This window comes from Terrapene carolina, unplaced genomic scaffold (genome assembly GCF_002925995.2).
Source record: "Terrapene carolina triunguis isolate 2854851 unplaced genomic scaffold, T_m_triunguis-2.0 Scaffold68, whole genome shotgun sequence".
NCBI lineage: Eukaryota > Metazoa > Chordata > Testudines > Emydidae > Terrapene > Terrapene triunguis.
The window spans coordinates 2,350,490-2,371,571 of record NW_020664419.1 but is presented as its reverse complement, the minus strand read 5'-3'; the positions used below and the strand labels follow the sequence as shown (position 1 = coordinate 2,371,571).

The 21,082-nt window shown below is 44.0% G+C and overlaps 1 protein-coding gene across 1 annotated transcript in view; it reads left to right on the top strand.

The window, feature by feature from the left end:
• The window catches only part of LRGUK (leucine rich repeats and guanylate kinase domain containing), a 76,908-nt gene that overhangs the window by 46,006 nt on the left and 9,820 nt on the right, over positions 1 to 21,082 (top strand). The window contains exons 13-17 of the mRNA XM_026648936.2: positions 566 to 679; positions 2,729 to 2,930; positions 5,034 to 5,147; positions 9,625 to 9,782; positions 12,982 to 13,070. Of these exons, the coding sequence (XP_026504721.1) occupies positions 566 to 679; positions 2,729 to 2,930; positions 5,034 to 5,147; positions 9,625 to 9,782; positions 12,982 to 13,070 (677 nt within the window). The remainder of the gene's footprint in view (positions 1 to 565; positions 680 to 2,728; positions 2,931 to 5,033; positions 5,148 to 9,624; positions 9,783 to 12,981; positions 13,071 to 21,082) is intronic.

Sequence of the window (21,082 nt, the reverse complement as noted above, 5' to 3'; positions counted from 1 at the left end):
GCCATTGAGCTGATGTTTAGTGTTTACCTCTCAATGCCAGTGTGGTTTAATTTCCAAAGAATATCTTTGGACACACACTACTGGCACCAAAGTTTTATTTGCCAAGTTTCACTGTTGAAATTTACTTCCCAAGTATATGTTTTCCTTGCAGGTTCACTTTGTGTATCCACTTTCCTCTTTGGTATCTTCTCTTTTATCCTGTGCTGCCATTCATTTTGATGCTCTGTCAAAGGAAGATGCCCCTTGCTTTAGATCTTGTGCTTCTTTGCGGGGTGAATGAATAACCAATGTAAAGTTGTAACCTGTCAGCTGCTTGTTTTCAATGAGCTGATGTTTTATTATTCACAAACAATGTACAAGCCTGCACCCTTGAGGCCTATTCTTTGCTGCTCTCTGCAAGTTTTGCACCCCAGGTGGCCTCGTTATCACTGATGATTTAGGCTTTGTGGAGCTGTATACTAATGGTAACCAAGTCTAGAACAATCATTTTTACTGTGCTTCTTTAGGAAAGTTGTTTTCATTACAGTCTTTCCATTGTCATGACACATCACCATTTTAATTTCAGGGGAAATTTATTGCAACGTATAAATATAGCAGCCACTACTATGGATTAGGAAGAGATACTGTAGAATCCATTGCCAGAGAGGGACTGGCAAGCTGTGCTCATTTGGAAATAGAGGTAGGCGTTACTTTTACTTAACCATTACAACATCATCAAAAAACAAAACATGGAAACGTGTCCATTATCAATCCAAAAGAATAACATTTACCTTTGTAGTTTCTGCGCTAATTAAATAATTCTCATTATGAGAATTCCTCTCATGTGAGAGGAAGGATGACCCAGTGGTCAGAGCACTAAGCTAGGACTTGGGAGACCCACGTTCAATTTCCTGCTCTTCTACAGACTTCCTGTGTGACCTTGGGCAGGTTACTAGGCCTGGATGCACAAAAGGAGTTAGACGTTGCTAAGCTGAGCATCAAACCCCCCAACTTTTGGGAGTCTAGAAAATCATAGAAACACACTGCGATTCACAAACCCTGAGTTAGGTGCCTAGGCTCCCCATACAATGAATGGGGAGAGATGGGGGCCTTAGAATGCTATTCACAAAAGCTAGCATGCCAGGCAGGGAGTCACCTGAGCTAGCCAGAGGAAGATGACCAGTGGCTGCATGTGCACATTCGGCATACAATTTACGTTTCAATCCTATTTTTCAGATACATCTTCAGTTTTAAGTTTCTGTTGGCCCCCACATAGACTCTATCCCCACCCCTCATTTCAGTGATGTCATATTTTTGGTTTTTGATTTGTTTTACACTAGAAGGCACATTTTGTTGCTTTTGTAGACAGAGCTTATTGCAAACAACAGGGGTTCCTTGCATCTCTCTATTCCCACCACCCGTGTGCCACCCTCTGATCCCTTTTTATTTGTAAGTAAGGCCAGGTCCATACTATATGCTTACTTCGGTATAAATAGGTCACTCGGGGGTGTGAAAAATCCACACTCCTGAGTGACGTACTTATACCGACCTTAACCCAGCGGTATGTTGGCTGGGTGATGCAAATTATGATGCTGTCGGAGAGAGTGTCTCCAGCAGAAGCACTACAACTGTGCAGCTGCGCCAATCCAAGCTTGTAGTGTAGACCTGCCCTAAGTGTAGGTATGTAAGACCCTCATCCCACAAATACTTTTGTACTTGAACAGTATCACTGAAGTCAGTAGGACTATTCTGATGCTTGAAGTTAAGCATGTTAATGTTTATCAGATTGGGGGCCTAAGGTACTCACTCAGGACTCATTTTTGCTGATTAGTCCCAGCCTTAGATTGGATAGGATGAGGCTATATAGCTCTGTCTTCTCTCCTTTGCCTTTGGGGATTTGTATATCCCAGATGGTAGTGGGGGAAGTTAGGATGGAGCAGCCCATATGCTACCCAGAGCAGGGGGATGCACTTTTGTCTGGCCCTTACATATTAGCCTTCCTCCCCTCCCCATTATACAGCCACATATGCAGAATTTAGTCTTAAACATAGAAGCCAGTTGATCTGTGCCAAGTGCTTTAGGGTCCTGTTTATACCAGTTTATGCCACATACTGTATTTTTTAGTTCTTGATGCTATTCAGGTATGTTTAGTGCAGATGTAGACTTCCCCCTTTCTCAGAATATCGTGGTTTGGTACAAGGGATGCTGTCAGAAATTCAAGATCAGTTCACTTACCATCATAACCTACTGTGGTTTAATAAACCCTCATTCTCCGAAAGTTATCAGGCTGCTCAGCATCAGTTAGAAAAACATTCTGATTGAGAAGAAGATTCTGATGTTGTTCATTGTAAAAATGAAAGGGCCAAATTCATTGGTGGTGAAAGTTACATGTGGGGTGTAAATTGGTCAGAAAATGGTTATAAGAAATACAGTAGTATGACTTCTGACATGCAATATAAGGCGGAGAAAGGATAGGGCCTAACAGGAAAAACAGTTACTAGGCAGGTATAAGAAAGCAAGGTGCTTTAAGTCACCAGTGAACTATAGGCTTCCTGGGAGTTGTACTCACTAACTTCAAGATGAATTTGGTGCCAAATTTTGAAGACCATAGACTTAAATAACTTACCGACATTGCCAAATATGATGGTTTGTAATAAGTAAGGGGTCATCATGAACACAGCATGTCAGTAAGTAGTCACTGAGTTTCAGGAATAAAACATTATTGGGTGCTTTCTGTCTAATCTTAAAGGGTGTGCAAAGTTTGAAAAATACCTACTTTGAACCTCGATATATCCTGTTAGTACCAATGAACAAAGAAAAATATGAGGGACATCTGCGGAGGAAGGGGCTGTTTAGCAGGCCAGAGATTGAAACTGCCGTCTCCAGAGTGGACATGTATATCAAAATAAATCAGGATTTTCCAGGATACTTTGATGCGGTAATTAACACGGGTGAGTTAATCTCTTTTCTACCAAGAATCTGATTACCCAGGGTGATGGTCATGGATGCCCCAAAACTGCCATGCAGATAAAGTCATCTCTGAAACAAAAACTAGGGAAGGCAAATTGATGTTCAAAGTAGCTGGTTTGAGTCTGCCAGAAATGGAACCCAGCTAGTTCTTATCCAGGGGACATAAAGAACTGCAGATTTGTATCTTTGTTCCCTCAAGATTGAATTACTGCATTATGCGCTACATCTTAAATCCATCAAGAAACTGAACCTGGTGTAGAATTCAGCTGCACATTTGTTAAGCAGTGTCTCTCATGAGGCTGTTACAGTGAAGCTCCGTGATGTGCCCTAACACCCAGATCCTCAAAGGTATTCAGATCCTTTGAGGATCTGGGCCTAATTGTCGGTTGGTTTCAGAATGGAGTTCAGTGTGTTGTTTTCGTCCTGTTAGGCCCTAAATGGCCTGAGACATGGCTTCCTTTTACCCTGTGCCATACTGCCACCGTTGAGGTCCCCAGGGGCATAAAGATAGGAGCTGCTGCAAGGGCCTTCTCTGTGAGGACCCTTCTTTGAAACTTGATCATCTCCTTGGGGTAAAATAATTGAATCTGTTGATCTTTGTGGTATCGTCTGAAACAAATGTTTTCTCCCTGTTGTTTAGGGAGTGAGGGAACATCACGAGGGAGGGTAGCAAGTGGTGGGGCAGGGGATTTTTCCTAGTTTATTTTTTTGGACTGGCCATTGCTTGTGTGGATTTGGGTTTAGGGCAGGGGCGGGCAAACTTTTTGGCCTGAGGGCCGCATCGGGTTTCGGAAATTGTATGGAGGGCCGGTTAGGGGAGGCTGTGCCTCCCCAAACAGCCAGGCATGGCCTGGCCCCTGCCCCCTATCCGACCCCCCCCGCTTCTCGCCCCCTGACAGCATGCCCCCCGCCAGGACTCCTGCCCCATCCAACCCCCCATGTTCCCTGATGGTCCCTCCGGGACCCCTGCCCCATCCACCCCCTGCTCCCTGTCCCCTGACTACCCCCAGAACCCCCGCCCCTGACTGCCCCCCACCACCCCATCCAACCCCACTCTCCTTCCTGGCCCTCTGGGACCCCTGCCCCACCAACCACCCCTTCTCCCTGTCCCATGACTGCCCCCGGACCCCTGCCCCTGACTGCCCCCCGCCGCCCCATCCAACCCCCCCTCTCTTTCCTGACTGCCCCCCGGGACCCTCACCCCCATTCAATCCCCCTGTTCCCAGCCCTCTGACCGCCCCGCCCCCATCCACCCCCCCGGCCCTTGACCACACCCCCGAACTCCCCTGCCCTCTATCCAACCCCCCTGCTCCCAGCCCCCTTACCGCACTGCCTGGCGCACCAGTGGCTGGCGGCGCTACAGCCACGCCGCCTGGCTGGAGCCAGCCACACACCGCGCAGCACAGAGCATTGGGTCAGGCCTGGCTCTGCAGCTGCACTGCCCCAGGAGCTCGCAGCCCCACCACTGAGAGTATTGTGCCAGTGGCGGAGCGAGCTAAGGCTGTGGGGGAGGGGGAACAGCAGGGGAGGGACCGGGGGTGAGCCTCCCGGGCCGTAGTTTGCCCACCTTTGGTCTAGGGTTTAGATGAAATTGCTGGCTTTGTGAATTATTACAATTATATTTTTAATTATTGTCGAGGGCACCTGAAGCCAGGGATAGGCAGCCTTACGTTTTTAGTCTAAAACAGAAGAAATAAAAGACAATAAATAAAATCAAATTGCAGAGGAGAACATTTAGGCTGACCTATAGGAATTTAGAATGTAACTGAATTTAGGAAAAGCTTCTTCACAATAGTAGGCTATGGATTATCCTCCTAAGGGAAGTTCCTCAATCTAGCTGTAAATGTTCCTCAAGTGATGAGGTGAAACACTTGAGGAACATTTACAGCTAGATTGGGAATACATTTACCAGAGAATGTACTGTGGAGAACAAGCCCAAACTGGTAGGGAGGTAGGCTGGGTGAACTAAAAGGACATTTTCATTTCTGACTTCTGTGATGTTATAATTTCATGCTGGTGCATGGCTGTTCTTTTATCAGACATCCTTTCCCTCCCTCCTTAAAACGTGCATCTGTTTCCTGTAGATGATTACGATGAGGCATACACACAGCTGAGTCTCCTCATAAAGGAATACCTAGGTATGGTACAGCCTTCAGATTTGGACAGCAGTTGGGTCTTGGACGACAAAGCAGTCACAGGTACTGTACATGACTTTCCAACTGTGCCAGTCAGGAACTAACACCAGCTTTATTAGGAGAGTGTTACTGATTACTTGTCAATTATAAACATTGGTGCCCTATCTGCAAGAGAAGTGGCCTCCATGATTACTGGCCTGTGAAAACTCTGCGGGCCTCCCACTGAGTAATGTGCCTCCCTGGCTGTCCTTCTAGGAACCAAGTCTGTGATGCTGCTTCTTCCATTACTTACAGTTACTTTATATGGCAGCTGACTTGGGAGAGCAATGTTGGGAAGAGCGCATTGTGTGACCCTAATGTTGTATGGAGGCAAGTTACTCCCTAGCTGATAGACATCCACTCATCAGGGAAGGTTTTTAAGGGAGATTCACAACACAAAACATGTCTCCTTGGCTGACAACTTTGTGCCTATCAGACTAATGAGAAAAAAGAAATGGGGCTGTGAGGCTGAACACTTACATTCCTCCTCGCCTCAGGGTGATCAGGGATATGAATGAGGTCTCTCCAAATCAGGATCACTCTTGCCATTGGCCAATAACCCCAGTCTCCTTTTAACAGTAATTCTTTACTGCCGAGTTAGCCTGGGTGATTGACACCTGGGTTAACCTAGCCCGGGTACAGCCACACTTCACAGTCACATCTGAGTTACTTTGTCCTCAGTGGTGCTGCACGCCTTTATGTGTGTCACTAGAGCTTTGGGGGCATATCCAGTGATTCTTTGTGCTGCAGTAAACTAAGCCTCTTTAGGAGTCTTTCCCAGTGAATTGTGGGAGAACTTGCCTATCGTTTTGGACACACGGGGGAATTGTGGGAAGGCACTGCAGGACTATCAGCACTCAAGTGATTTAGCCCGTATTCTCACTGCAAAGTGGGTGGCGTACCAGCCTGAGTGAAAGGGGAACCCAGGCTCTGACCCATACCCCCAGCTGGGCCAGCTAGCTCAGGTGTAAAGCACCACTAAATTCAGATGTGTGGACAGGAGGAGACTTAGGGGAGACACCTGGGCTAACTCTGTGGTGAAGACCCTTAATGGTGAGACATGCTTTTCCCTAATGCCAAGTAAGTTATTAAAGAAATCCATCCTTATTCTGGCCATAGATTCTGTTCTGTCTCCTCTATTTGGACTATACACTTCTGTAGCTAATAGAGCCTCCAGTGGGAGCAAGGAAGGGGAGACAGAGAGTTTCTTGACAGGGATTTGCGTAATAAAGGAAGACAAGAACTTGTTTATGATAGCTCTTTTCTCCAAGAGCTTCCACAGTTCATAGGTTGTTTTAGATCCCGTGCTGAAGGAGAGTGACTGTTTTCCTAAACAGGGGAAGAGCCAGTAGTCATGACCTTCTGCATGGCTCACAAGGCTGCAGATAGGAGAATCTGAAGAGTGCGTAAGACTGGCACAAAAATGTTAATGAAAAATAGTGTAAAATTTATCACTTTTTCATGTGAAGTGGTTTCATATCCTGAAAGAATTAATAAATGTTGATTACTCTGTGGGGAATGAAAAGCCTCAACATGGATTGTAACGTATAGATACTACCATGACAGGTAGCTTTCTAAAGAAACCAGTAAATTTAATCTAAATCTGGACTGTCTTAATTTTCACTTCTAGCAGTGCCAGTGTTTGTTTGAGGTTAGGGAAGGCTTGTGGGGCTGACTGGATTTTGGAGAAGCAGGTTACCATGTGTGCTGTATCTTGTTCTTGCAATCTTGCTCTTAGTTATTTTCTGCTAAAACACTAGGGCAGGTGTTCTCAAACTTCATTGCACCATGATCCCCTTCTGACAACAAAAATTACTACATGACCCCAGGAAGGGGAACAGAAGCCTGAGCCTGCCTGAGCCCCACTGCCACCCCGGGTGGGGTGGGAGGCAAAGCTGAACCCTAATAGCCTCAGCCCCAGGCAGGGGGCCTGTAACCTGAGCCCCGTCGCCAACAGTTGAAGCGCTTGGGCTTAGGCCCCGGGTGGTGGGGGTTGGGCTTCAGCCCTGGGCCCCAGCAAGTCTAAGCCAGCCCTGGTGACCCTATTAAAATGGGGTCCCAACCCACTTTGAGGTCCCAACCCACAGTTTGAGAACTGCTGCACTAGGGCCTTTCTGGCACAGGAGGGAGAGCAAAGTGGAAGGATTACGGACAGAAGAGATTCTTATCTAATTATAATATGTTCTATCTAAAGCACCTGACATTCTTTTAACAAAAACTTAATATTCTTTCACATTTTGGAATTGCGTCAATTTGTACTTTGTTGCTAGCCACAGAAATTCCATTAATAGTACGGGGTTTTGGTAATTTTGCTCTCCATAAAGTAACTTTTAAATTGACTATGCATCGTTAAATTCACTTCGAGCTTCATTTATAGGAGTTTAAAGAAATTTAACTATCTTAGTTCTGGAGAGAGTGTCTCTTCTTATGGACTGTGTGAAATAATTGATTTTAAAGAATTTGCCTAAAGGTTGACTTTATTATGGACATTTTTAGTAAGAGAGTAGAAGGGAGAAGATTGGTTCTGTGATATTATGATAGGTTGTTAATTCTTTTTTTAATGAGCTGCCGTGTGAGATCTTTCGTTCATGTACAGAGTAAAGACACTGGGAGAAAATCGATAAGCTCTTCTTTTGAAACACTTTTTATAGAAGAAATTACTGTACTAACATGATGATAATGCTTTGCGCGTACATAGCAGCTTTCATCCAAGTTTTCGGTGCTTTATAACTATTAAGTGAGCCTCACAACACTCTGGATAGTAATACACACTTCACAACATTTCACAGATGGGACACTGGGGCTGTAGCTGATTATCAGTGGTGCTGAGCTCTCAGAATTCCCATTGAAGTTGGTTTGAGTGGTGGATGCTCAGCATGTCTGAAAATCAGGCTCAGTAAATCATTTGCCGCACCTGGAATAGAACTCAGGAGCCATAACTCCCCTGTTCTAATCACTAGAAATTCCAGCATCTGCATATCAGCAACTTGAGCGGGCTAGGCTGAGGGACATTTGGGGAAAGTTGGCATTTATTTATTACATAATTACAAAACCAAACATACACAAAATATGCATGTGTGTGTGTAAGATTGTATGTATTTGATTGTCTCCCTCTCCTCCACCTTCATTGATTACTCTTCTCTTTAGATTGTAGGTACCAGGGCCAGCTCTGGCTTTATTGCCGCCCCAAGCAAAAAAAAAAAAAAAAAAAAACCACCACAACCCAGGGGCGGCAAAAAACGGCAAAGCAAAAAAAAATAAAAACAAAAAAACCCCCTGCGGCGCGGCCAGAGCCAGGGTGCAGGGGGACTCCCTGCGCTGCAGATGTGGGGGAGGGGAGGGAGCAGGGGGAGAGAGAGAGAAGGGGGGCGGCCAGGGCTTCAGGGGGGCGCTGCCACGTGGCCCCTCCCGCCGTGCCCCCGCCGGGAGGGTTCCACACTGCTCCCGTCGGCTGGAAGGGAAGGACGCGGGCTGCCCTGCCGGGCTTGCTGCAGGGCGCTCCTGTCCTCCGCGCCGCCGCCCCCACCGCCCCCTACAGGGCAGCCGGAGCGGAACACACACTAAAAAAAAAAAAAGCGGCCGTGCGGCTGGCCCTAGGATTGGGCGGAATGCCGCCTCGTTCAATCTGCCGCCCCAAGCACCAGCTTGCTCGGCTGGTGCCTGGAGACGGCCCTGGTAGGTACTTTGAGAGAGCTGCTTTTGTACAGCACCTACTACAATGGGGCCTTTCTCCTGATTGGGTTTTCCAAACACTCCCATAAATATAAATATTCGTAAGGGTTTCCTTTATATTTTAAATTGATATTTAGGGGTAATTCGTTAGCTAAACTGAAGCCCAGCCTCCTTATTTGTGGCTGTAGTTTTGCACCCTCGAATTTTGCTTGAAAAAAAGTGTGTTAGTTGCATCTCCAGCTATCTGATTTAGTTGCATTTCTGACTACCTGTAAATCCAGTCGAGGTGCAAGTACTTACATTTGCACCCAGAGGTGAATTGTGTGCACAAAAATTCAGATGCAAATGATTCTGACAGAAGGAAGGGCAAGTGATTCAAATTCCCTGGCTGTGAGGTAGGTCAAACATAGCCTCTAATCAGCTTAATAGTGGTAGCAATGTTTAATAGCTAGCACCTCAGGAAAATAAAATTAAGCAAAGCAACATGCCGTACTCCATCAGTGGTTTCTGTTTTGAGTATTTTTGGGACCCTACACTTCCCTTGGTATTTTGAGGGTGAATTAGTTAATATTTGTAAAGTGCTTTACAAATTACAAAAAGTGCTAAGTATTTTTATTCCCTTCCCTGGGATCTATTTCTTAAGAAGATACTCAGTTCTATCTTTTTCACTTTCCTTCTTCCCATTTGCAAACCCAGAACAGTGCCAAAAGGAACCTAGTTATTATGAAACTGCAGACATGGAATTTCTCAAACAGGATTTCAACTTCTTGTAAACAGAGTTTACAGTAAGGGTTTTGTTGCAATAATAACAATACCTGTTCCCTACTAGATTTCAGCTCACTGTCTTTTGGAGATCACAAAGCTTTAACCAGTGGAGGGACCATTAGAATTGCCCAGCCTTCTGACATCAATGAATTTTCGGACTCTTCAGCCAAAAACTACTCTGCTAGAATCTCAGCCAAACTTGCTGCACAAAAGACACCAGTGGTAAGGGGAAAATGCTCTAATTTTAGCATTATAGAATGCTAACCTAGGAGTAGGATGTTTATACTTTGCTCAATCCCTCCAGCTCCCATATCATTTTTACTGCTGTTCTCTGAACTCCTTCCAGTTTGTCAATATTTTCCCAGTAGTGGAATGCCCAGAATCAAATGTACCAAAGGCAGCTGAAAGAAAATGGCATAAGCATCATCAACTGAGGAGGAGATGGGGTAGGGAACTGAGGGCCTAATCTTTTCACACCAGTTTTACACCAGAGCAACTTCATTGATTCTGTTGGAGTTGCTCCTGATTTATGTGGTGTAAGTTAGATGAGGATCAGCTCCTATATATTTTTACAAGAATGCATGGAAACAATCCAAATTCAGGATAAATAATAGACGTGCTGCCGTGAGATGCAAGGAAATTGTCTAACAGGACATCAAGAGCTTTGAACCCGATTCTGTTCCCATTGAAGTCAAAACTCTAATTCACCTGAGTGGCTGCATGCTTGGCATGGTTGCCACCAGAGATTGAGTTCAGACATGTTTCGCTGCTGTGTTTTCTTCTTTATTTGACCCAGAGACTCAACAGTGTGCTTACATTTCAAACAATCTTGTGCAATCTAAGCTTCATTTTTTATAGGTTGTTCCCTAAAGGCAGACTTTAATTCACTTTCCTTGCAGGCAGTGGTGGAGTTGGTGCTGTCAAACAGATATTTCTAATGCTCCTTTTCAATGACAATGGCAGGGGAAAGAAAAAAAAAACGGAAGCTTCAAAATATGTTCCATTCCAGGGCTATGAAGTCATAATGATGACTGATGGTTTGGGCAGGCCTGGCTTGCTGGATAATTATTGCCACTATCTCTGTATTTATAGCAATCTACACCTGATTCTGAAGTCCAGAGTTTTTATTCTGGATGGAGCAGAGAATCAAAAAAACCCACTGCTATCCAAGGCTTAAAAAAAGGCTTTCTTTAGTGGGGAGAAAGGTATGACTGTAAAATGAGCTACCCAGACAAGGAGCCCTCCCATCTTTCAGACATCTTAAGCAAAATCCCACGTCTCGTGCCGTGTAGAGTTAAATAAGTGTCATTTCATTTAATGTTTATTTCATCAGAATATATATTAGCTTAAGCTGAAGGAGAAGGCTGTGTTTCTCTCACTTCAGCAGCCTTCTGCCATCATCTGTATCACGGTGATTTATGTCTCTCTCTCTTTATTGCATCTTATGTTAATGTTTTACATTTTGTCAAGCCAGGGAGATAAGTGTTTTATGATGAAGGTGGCTATAATTTAGCCCGGGTTTAAGTTCTTCAGTGGCTAGAAGGCTTTCTTTATTAGTTTCCATGTTCATCGCTGGTAATATCTGCCAAGCTGTTTACTAGGCCTTCTAAGTGCCCAATATATGTGTTCATGTGTATGATGAGGTTCTGTAGGATCGACTGAAGTGTCAATCAGTAAGTGCTCCAAGGTGAAACACGAGTGCAGCTCTGATAATTTTCAATAGTAAAGACTATAAATATGCCTGTTGTGATTTTAAAGTAAAATCCTGTCTAAATTGTTCCATTTGGAAGTAGAAATGATTCCTTTACTTTTGGCAACAAAAGCATGTGGCATGACTGCTACAACTGCATTCCATGCTTCCTATGTGTAGAATGGCAAAGTGAGAGAGAGCATAAAATGACTAGCACTGTCAATCCAGGAGCAGGGTAAGAGGAAAGGCTTGCTGACCAGGAAAAGAGCCATCATTTTCCATAGCCTTTGCAACTGCTGGGTGCAAAACACATTATACCAATGTTGCACAAGTAGAAATAACTACACAAGTTGCAAGGCAGTACAGAACCAGGCCCTGCAATCCATACAGAAATCAGAAAGAATTGCTTCTTTACAAAGTACATGCTTTGTGGAACATCTGTCTGAAATCTGTGTAGGTCTGGACCTTGCTGGAGTAGCAAAAGGGAAGGAATTCACAACAATCTGTGGGTGAATAGGTACAACAAGACAATCGGACTCTCTTTCTTGTTCATCCTTTGCCATCTGGAGAGCCATTCCTGGGATGGGAGTCACAGAGAGTCACCAGATAAACTGTGGTGTGGGGTCTTATTGGACCATCGTGATGCCAAACCAGTATGTGATAATGTCACCACAAGATGACTGTTGTTGTTTTTTGAGCTTTCTCTTGCCTTACCCACACTGGGTTTGTCTGCAGTAGGAAATTATATTGTGCTGCTGCAGCACATGTTAACTAACACCACAGGGCTGGATTCTCCGGTCTGCTAAGGCTACCTTATGCTAGGTGTGCACAGTAGCCTGAGAGTGACCGTAGATTTCCAACAGAGAATTCCCTTGGTGTAGGGGGAATCTCAGCTGGTGTAGAGTTGGCAGAAGTGGTGTAGCCGCCAACCACTCCCTCTACCCTTAGAGTGAGCGGACAAGGAAAGCAGCATGTCAGGAGTGTGTTGGAGCTAAATTCTATTATACTGCATCCTTTGCTGGTGAAAGAAACCTTATGCGAGCAGCATCAATTAAAGTAGGATTATTCTTGCTTTAATTTATACTGGGGCTGTGAATCAACCAGCTCCCTGCAGTCATCCCTTTCTGCTACATCCTAGCATAGCTCAGATGTAGTGAAGAATCAGGGCTTCATTGTAAACCAGGACCGCCATGTTTAAAACCAGGTGTGACTTTAAAGACAAAAGTCCTGTCTACACTGAGTGCTGACTGATATTTAACACCCTGTTAGTTAACGTGTTATAACACAATGTAATTTCCCAGTATAGATAAACCTATACACTCAAGAGGCTTAGGCCATGTCTACACTACCATTTTTGTCAGCAAAACTGGTGTTGCTCAGGGGTGTGAAAAAACACTCCCCCTGAATAACATGAGTTACACTGGTATAAGTGGTAGTGTGCACAGCACTATGCCGGCAGGAGAGTTTCTCCTGCCAACATATTTACCGCCGCTCATTGGAAGTGGTTTAACTATGTCGACGGGAGAGCTCTCTCTCATTGGCATAGAGTGGCTACACGAGAGATCTTATAGCGGCACAGCTGCATTGGTACAGCCGGGCCACTGTAAGGTCTCTAGTGTAGACATGGCCTTAGCCAGAGACAGGAATGTCATGGCCATTTGTTACCCTTTTTTTGAAGGCCTGTATGTACTTGTAAGTTATTGTAATAAGTTGATCATATTTCTTTCTCAGGAAGAAGCATCTCTGCAGAGGCGGCAATGTGCAGCACGTCAGGCGCTGTTGGGGAAGGCTCCTAGTGCATATGCCCAACTGTTTCAAAGGTAATGCGGGCATTTGTATGAGTCACGTCCTTTTCAGCCAAATGAAAAATGTCCATCTTGAACTTCTTCCCCATTGCGTCTACAAGATGAATGATCAGAAACTCTCAAAGATCACAAGTCCCATGGCTGACTCTTATCCTTAAAAGGTTTAAGTCGAACCCTACAGTTAAGCCCTATACATGGAGATGCGCCCTCTGACTTGAGAGCTGCAATGGTCTTAAACTAACAGTGTGAGGCCAACCTGCAGTATATCTGGGACTGTGAATTTATAACACACACAATGACAAGGCTGCCTAGCTCTCAGCAGGGAGCAGTTGGTGGGGGCAGAGAAGCTGGGGCAGCTGGACTCCACTCCTGAGGGGCGAGAAGCCTCGGGCAACTTCCCCTGGCTCCCGGCAGGGAGGAGGGGGCAGCCCTCTGGGAGTCTATGGGACAGGGTACCCAGTTGAGAGACTGGCCTCTTAGCTCCGCACTCTGTCCCTCTGAGGTCAGTGGATGCACACCACCGGTGTATATTAGGTCGACTTACATTTCTAGCATAGACATACTCTTAGTCCACTGCTCTTTGCTGCCTTTATTTCACCGTGCCTTGCTCATCCTTTGGATTCTGTGTTTGGAGTGAAAATAAGACTTTGTTTTGGCAGAGCTGTCAGATAGGTGAAAGAAACTCCTATCACCCTCAGTTGGTATTTCCAGGGACATCTGTGCTCAGTGAAAACAAATTGCATGCAGGAGGAGACAACACTCCGTTCCATATGGTGATGCAAGGAGCGAAATCAGGAAATACCATAAATATGAACAGTTGAGACTCTGAGAGTTGGACAATGAACCCTGAAATCATAGCTATTAGATAGAAAAGAGACCTACAGGTCATTTAGTCCATACCAATGGCTAGTGTATGATTATTCCCTGTAGTATGTTTACTAGTGCAATATCCAGTCTAGTTTTAAATGTACCTTGAGATTGGCCTTTCACCTTAGAAGGCTGTTCCATAGTGTAATACATCTCCCTCTCAGAAAGATTATTGTGGTATTTACCCTAAATTATCGCTATCTCAGGGTACGTCTATACCCAGCCGCTAGTTCGGCGGCAAGCAATCGAACTTCTGGGTTCGACTTATCGCGTCTTGTCTGGACGAGATAAGTCGAACCCGGAAGTGCTCGCCGTCGACTGCGGTATTCCTGCTCGGCGAGAGGAGTACCGCGGAGTCGACGAGGGAGCCTGCCTGCCGCGTCTGGACCGAGGTAAGTTCGAACTAAGGTACTTCGAACTTCAGCTACGTTATTCACGTAGCTGAACTTGCGTACCTTAGTTCGAATTGGGGGGTTAGTGTAGACCAGGCCTCAGTTTCATCCCATTACTCCTAGTTATACCCCTTGTACTACTCAACATAATTCCTCTTCATTTTTTATGCAGTTCAGAAAATTAGACTGTTACCATGTCTCCACTCTCTATTAGTCAGCAATTAGCCAAACTACGTATAGTTACATCTTTTCCTCATAAGTCGGTTCCCCTAGCCCCCTGGTAAACGTTGGTGTTCTGCTCTTAAATTTCCTCCAATCTGTTAACATCCGGTAATTAGGTGCCAGAATTGATCCAGGTGCAGCTGCAACAAGGGGTAGCAAAGATGACACAATTACCTTCTGTCTCTGGGACATGATACCTCTTTGCCACTGCATATGCAGCTCAAAATTGCATTGGCCTTTTGCAGTCATCCTGTGTGACAAACCCAGGTCTGACTTCCTGGTCATTGACATCTCTAGGTTTCTTTCTGCATGCTGCTTCCTAGGTTTCTCCTTTCCGTGGAGTATCTGTCTGTGATTTAGATTATTTTTCCCCAATGTGTATTTATTTGAACATTTTTTCTGTTTCTACTTGGCTACATAAGTCAAGTACAAATCACATCTCTCTGAAATTTGATTATAAAAAATTCTCTTGACAGCCATCATTTTTCTCGTGTCAGCTTTGTTCTTGTACATTGTCTGCTTTCATTTACAATACAATATACCCATTCAGGGAAAATGTTTCTTAATCTCAAAGTTCAGTGACCATGGGAGTGAGCTTCTTACAGTACTCTGTTGTCAAGCAAAAGAGAATTACTGTTTACATAGGACTTAGACGAAAGCTATCTCTTTTACTGGCAGTGCAGTTGAACTGACTGAGAGAATGCTGATCCTAGAGTTGTGCTGACATAACTGAAGATGCTAATAGACAAAGAAAGAAAGAGACTCAAAAAAGCTATATTAACTCCAAGCTCCGTTGGAAATGGAAAGTGGAAAACCACTGTTTGCCACAATGGATGAACTTAGTATGGAAAGAAACTTTGTTCCATTGTAAATACTTTGGAACAAAATACATTTATAGCTATAATAAAATACCTGACTGTTTTTATAAAAGCACAACTGTCTAATTGGTAAATATTCAGAATATTTGCCATATAGAAATACCAGTGTTCACTGCCTAGCATTTTATACAAGGCTATAAACTACTGAATTGGATGTTTTAAGATTTTGGGACATGTCCTTGACCAATGTAAATCAAAAGTAGCTCAGTTTAAATCAAAGAAGTTATATTGGTTTTAAAAGTGGTTTAAAGGAAGAATCAGTGCTGTTTTATTTATTGCAACAGCCAAAGGAATAACTACATAAATTTATATTTTTAAATTGAGATAATTTAAAATCGGACTTCCTTATTTTTTGCCTGTAGCTATGTGCAGTTGCAATGGAGGTTATTTTGATGTTTAACTACCTGATACAGTATGTGGGCACAACCGGGTAGTTTGACATCTAATAATAATATCTAGCTCGTGTCAATTGTGCCCTTGCTATTAAAGATACAAAATAAGAGGTTGGGGTGAGGTCTTACTGAAATCAGGCCCTTAGCCATTGAATAACTGGTTGATTTCCCCTGAAGGCCCCCCGAGGGCCTGGATTCTGTCACGTACACATATGGGTAAAGAAGAGAAGGCATGGCCAAGAAGAGAACTGCAAAGTGTGATTGACAGTGCCATGGTCCTGGCTCCACCCCAACTTAGAGAATTCTCACACTTTGCAGTCTCTCCACTGCTGCCTTCCAGGATGGGGCTTAGTGCTAAGGAGGTGTGTTCCATGCGTTTTAACATGACACGCCTGATACACTCTCTTCTGCACGGATAACTCATGGTCAGGGCATGAGTATTCCACGCAGGTGGCTGTGTGAAAGATTTGGTGGCTTTCCTGTCTGATACATAAGAACATAAGAACGGCCATACTGGGTCAGACCAAAGGTCCATCTAGCCCAGTATCTGGTCTTCCGACAGTGACCAATGCCAGGTGCCCCAGATGGAATGAACAGAACAGGTAATCATCAAGTGATCCATCCCCTGTCGCTCATTCCCAGCTTGTGGCAAACAGAGGCTAGGGACACCATCCCTGCCCATCCTGGCTAATAGCCATTGATGGACCTATCCTACATGAATTTATCTAGTTCTTTTTTGAACCCTGTTATAGTCTTGGCATTCACAACATCCTCTGGCAAGGAATTCCACAGGTTGACTGTGCGTTGTGTGGAAAAAAATACTTCCTTTTGTTTGCTTTAAAGCTGCTGCCTATTCATGTCATTTGGTGACCCCTAGTTCTTGTGTTATGAGAAGGAGTAAATAACACTTCCTATTTACTTTCTCCACACCTGTCATGATTTTATAGATGTCAATCATATCTGCCCTTAGTAGTCTCTTTTCTAATTTGAAAAGTCCCATTCTTATTAATCTCGCCTCATACGGAAGCCGTTTCATACCCCTAATCATTTTTGTTGCCCTTCTCTGAACCTTTTCCAAGTCCAGTATATCTTTTTTGACATGTGGCGACCATATCTGCACGCAGTGTTCAAGATGTGGGTGTACTATGGATTTATATAAAGGCAATATGATATTTTCTGTCTTATTATCTATCCCTTTCTTAATGATTCCCAACGTTCTGTTCACTTTTTTGACTGCTGCTGCACATTGAGTGGATGTTTTCAGAGAACTATCCACAATGACTCCAAGATAATCTTGAGTGGTCACAGCTAATTTAGACCCCATCATTTTATATGTACAGCTGGGATTATGTTTTCCAATGTGCATTACTTTGCATTTATCAACATTGAATTTCATCTGCCCTTTTGTTGCCCAGTCACCCAGTTTTGAGAGATCTTTTTGTAGCTCTTTGCAGTCTGCCTGGGACTTAATTATCTTGAGTAGTTTTGTATCATCTGCAAATTTTGCTACCTCACTGTTTACCCCTTTTTCCAGATCATAATATGTCGAATAGGACTGGGCCCAGTACAGACCCCTGGGGGACACCACTATTTACCTCTCTCCATTCTGAAAACTGACCATTTATTCCTACCCTTTGTTTCCTATCTTTTAACCAGTTACCAATCCCTTTTATCCCATGACTGCTTAATTTGCTTAAGAGCCTTTGGTGAGGGACCTTGTCAAAGGCTTTCTGAAAATCTAAGTACACTATATCCACTGGATCCCCCTTGTCCACATGCTTGTTGACCTCCTCAAAGAATTCTAGTAGATTAGTGAGGCATGATTTCCCTTTACAAAAGTCATGTTGACTATTCCTCAACAAATTATGTTCATCAATGTGTCTGACAATTTTGTTCTTTACTATAATTTCAACCAGTTTGCCCAGTACTGAAGTCAGGCTTACTGGCCTGTAATTGCTGGGGTCACCTCTGGAGCCTTTTTAAAAATTGGCATCACATTAGCTATCCTCCAGTCATTTGGTACAGAAGCTGATTTAAATGATAGGTTACAGACAACAGTTAGTAGTCCTGCAATTTCACATTGGAGTTCCTTCAGAACTCTTGGGTGAATCCTGTCTGGTCCTGGTGACTTATTACTGTTTAGTTTATCAATTTGTTCCAAAACCTCCTCTAATGACACCTCAATCTGGGACAGTTCCTCAGATCTGTCACCTAAAAAGAATGGCTCAAGTTTGGAAATCTCCCTCACCTCCTCAACCATGAAGACCAATACAAAGAATTCATTTAGTTTCTCCACAATGGCCTTATCGTCCTTGAGTGCTCCTTTAGCATCTCGATTATCCAGTGGCCCCACTGGTTGTTTAGCAGGCTTCCTGCTTCTGATGTACTTAAATATTTTTTTGCTATTACTTTTTGAGTCTTTGAGTAGCTGTTCTTCAAATTCTTTTTTGGCCTTCCTAATTATATTTTTACACTTCATTTGCCAGAGTTTATGCTCCTTTCTATTTTCCTCACTAGGATTTAACTTCCACTTTTTAAAGAATGCCTTTTTGCCTCTCACTGCTTCTTTTACTTTGTTGTTTAGCCACGGTGGCTCTTTTTTGGTTCTCTTACGATGGTTTTTCATTTGGGGTATACGTTTAAGTTGAGCCTCTATTATGGTGTCTTTAAAAAGTTTCCATGCAGCTTGCAGGGATTTTACTTTTGGTGCTGTACCTTTTAATTTCTGTTTAACTAACCTCCTCATTTTTGTGTAGTTCCCCTTTCTGAAATTAAATGCTACGGTGTTGAGCCGCTGTGGTGTTTTCCCTGCCACAGGGATGTTACACTTAATTATATTATGGTCACTATTACCAAGCAGTCCAGCTATATTCACATCTTGGACCAGATGCTCCACTTAGGACTAAATCCAAGAATTGCCTCTCCTCTTCTGGGTTCCATGACTAGCTGCTCCAAGAAGCAGTCATTTAAGGTGTCAAGAAACTTTATCTCTGCATCCCTTCCTGAGGTGATATGTACCCAGTCAATATGGGGATAGTTGAAATCTCCCATTATTATTGAGTTTTTTATTTTAATAGCCTCTCTAATCTCCCTGAGCATTTCACAGTCACTATCACCATCCTGGTTAGGTGGTCGGTAATGTATCCCTACTGCTATATTCTTATTATTCAAGCATGGAATTACTATCCATAGAGATTCTATGGTACAGTTTGGTTCATTTAAGATTTTTACTTCATTTGATTCTATGCTTTCTTTCACAGATAGTGCCACTCCCCAACCAGCACGGCCTGGTCTGTCCTTCTGATATATTTTGTACCCTGGTATTACTGTGTCCCATTGATTATCCTCATACCACCAAGTTTCTGTGATGCTTGTTATACGAATATCCTCATTTAATATGAGGCACTCTAATTCACCCATCTTATTATTTAGACTTCTAACTTTTGTATATAAGAACTTTAAAAACTTGTTACTTTTTAGCTGTCTGCCATTACATGATGTAATTGAATGGGACTTTTTTTCTTTTGACTGTTTCTCATCAGATCCTCCCTGTATTTTATCATCTTCCATCCTCTCCTCCTTATTAGGACATAGGGAATCTCCATTTATAGATCTTCCCCTAAGCGATGTCCGAACCACATGCTCCTCTGCATCTGTCGGCTTTCCCTCAGCCCTTAGTTTAAAAACTTCTCTATGACCTTTTTAATTTTAAGCGCCAGCTATCTGGTTCCATTTTGGTTTAGGTGGAGCCCATCCTTTCTGTATAGGCTCCCCCTTTCCCAAAAGTTGCCCCAGTTCCTAATAAATCTAAACCCCTCCTCCCTACCCCATCGTCTCATCCACGCACTGAGACCCTGCAGTTCTGCCTGTCTAACTGGCCTTGCATGTAGAACTGGAATTATTTCAGAGAATGCTACCATGGAGGTCCTGAACTTCAGTCTCTTACCTAGCAGCCTAAATTTGGTCTCCAGGACGTCTCTCCTACCCTTCCCTATATTCCCTATATTATTGGTACCTACGTGTACCAGGACCACTGGCTCCTTCCCAGCACTACACATAAGCTTATCTAGATGTCTCGAGAGATCTGCAACCTTTGTACCAGGCAGGCAAGTCACAATGCGGTTCTCCCAGTCATCGCAAACCCAGCTATCTATGTTTCTAATGATCGAATCACCCATTACTAATACCTGTCTCTTCCTAATAACTAGAGTTTCCTCCCCCGGAGCGGTATCCTCAGTGTGAGACGATACCGCAACATCATCTGGAAGGAGGGTCCCAACTATGGGATCGTTTCCCTCTGCTCCAGTTAGATGCTCTTCTTCCCTGAGACTTTCACCCTCCTCAACAGCAGAGAGTCTCTCAGACTGGGGGTGGGACCATTCTACTGTGTCCCGGAAAGTCTCCTCTATGTACTTCTCTATCTCCCTTAGCTCTTCCAGCTCAGCCATCCTGGTCTCCAAAGCCTGTACATGGTCTCTGAGGGCCAGAAGCTCCTTGCACGGAATGCACACATTCACCACCTGCCCATAGGGCAGGTAATCATATATGCTGCATTGGGTGCAATAAACTGGGGAACCCCCACTCTGTTGCTGGACTTCTGCCTGCATTCTCTTTTTACTCCTGAAGCTTGTTCCTTTGTTGTTGTTTTGTTTTTATCAGGGCGTGTTTTTGGCTTTAAGTTTCAAGAAGTTTAAGGAATGTTAAAAGCGACAAAGAGTCCTGTGGCACCTTATAGACTATAAGGTGCCACAGGACTCTTTGTTGCTTTTTACAGATCCAGACTCACACGGCTACCTCTCTGATACTTGAAGGAATGTTAAGTGTATGTATCCCCTCCCCCCCCACACACACTTTCCCTGGAGAACTCCCTCGCAAAACTCCCGTTAGCCGCTCCTGTTCGCTAGCTCCTCTGGTCGCTTAGGAGTGGGCTTTTTAAAGCCCTAGTCTTCCTGAGTAGCCCCGCCCCCTGGTTAAGGGGTGATGGGTACAGGATACAGGTACAACATAATGTTGCTTTGCCACATTATTCTGTGCCCATTTTGGGGGCAGAAAGAAAGAGGCAGTAACTGTGGCCCTAGGTTCATGGATGTCCTCTTCAGAGTGTCAAAGTGGATGAGGTAATTTCTTTTATTGGACCTGCTTGTGCTGTTCAAAGAGAGACAAGCTTTCGAGCTTCCACAGAGCCCTTCTTCAGGTCTGGGAAATGTACTCAGAAGTACTGAAATATACTCAGAAGTTCTGTGGAAGCTCGAAAGCTCCTCTCTCTGCCTATCAGA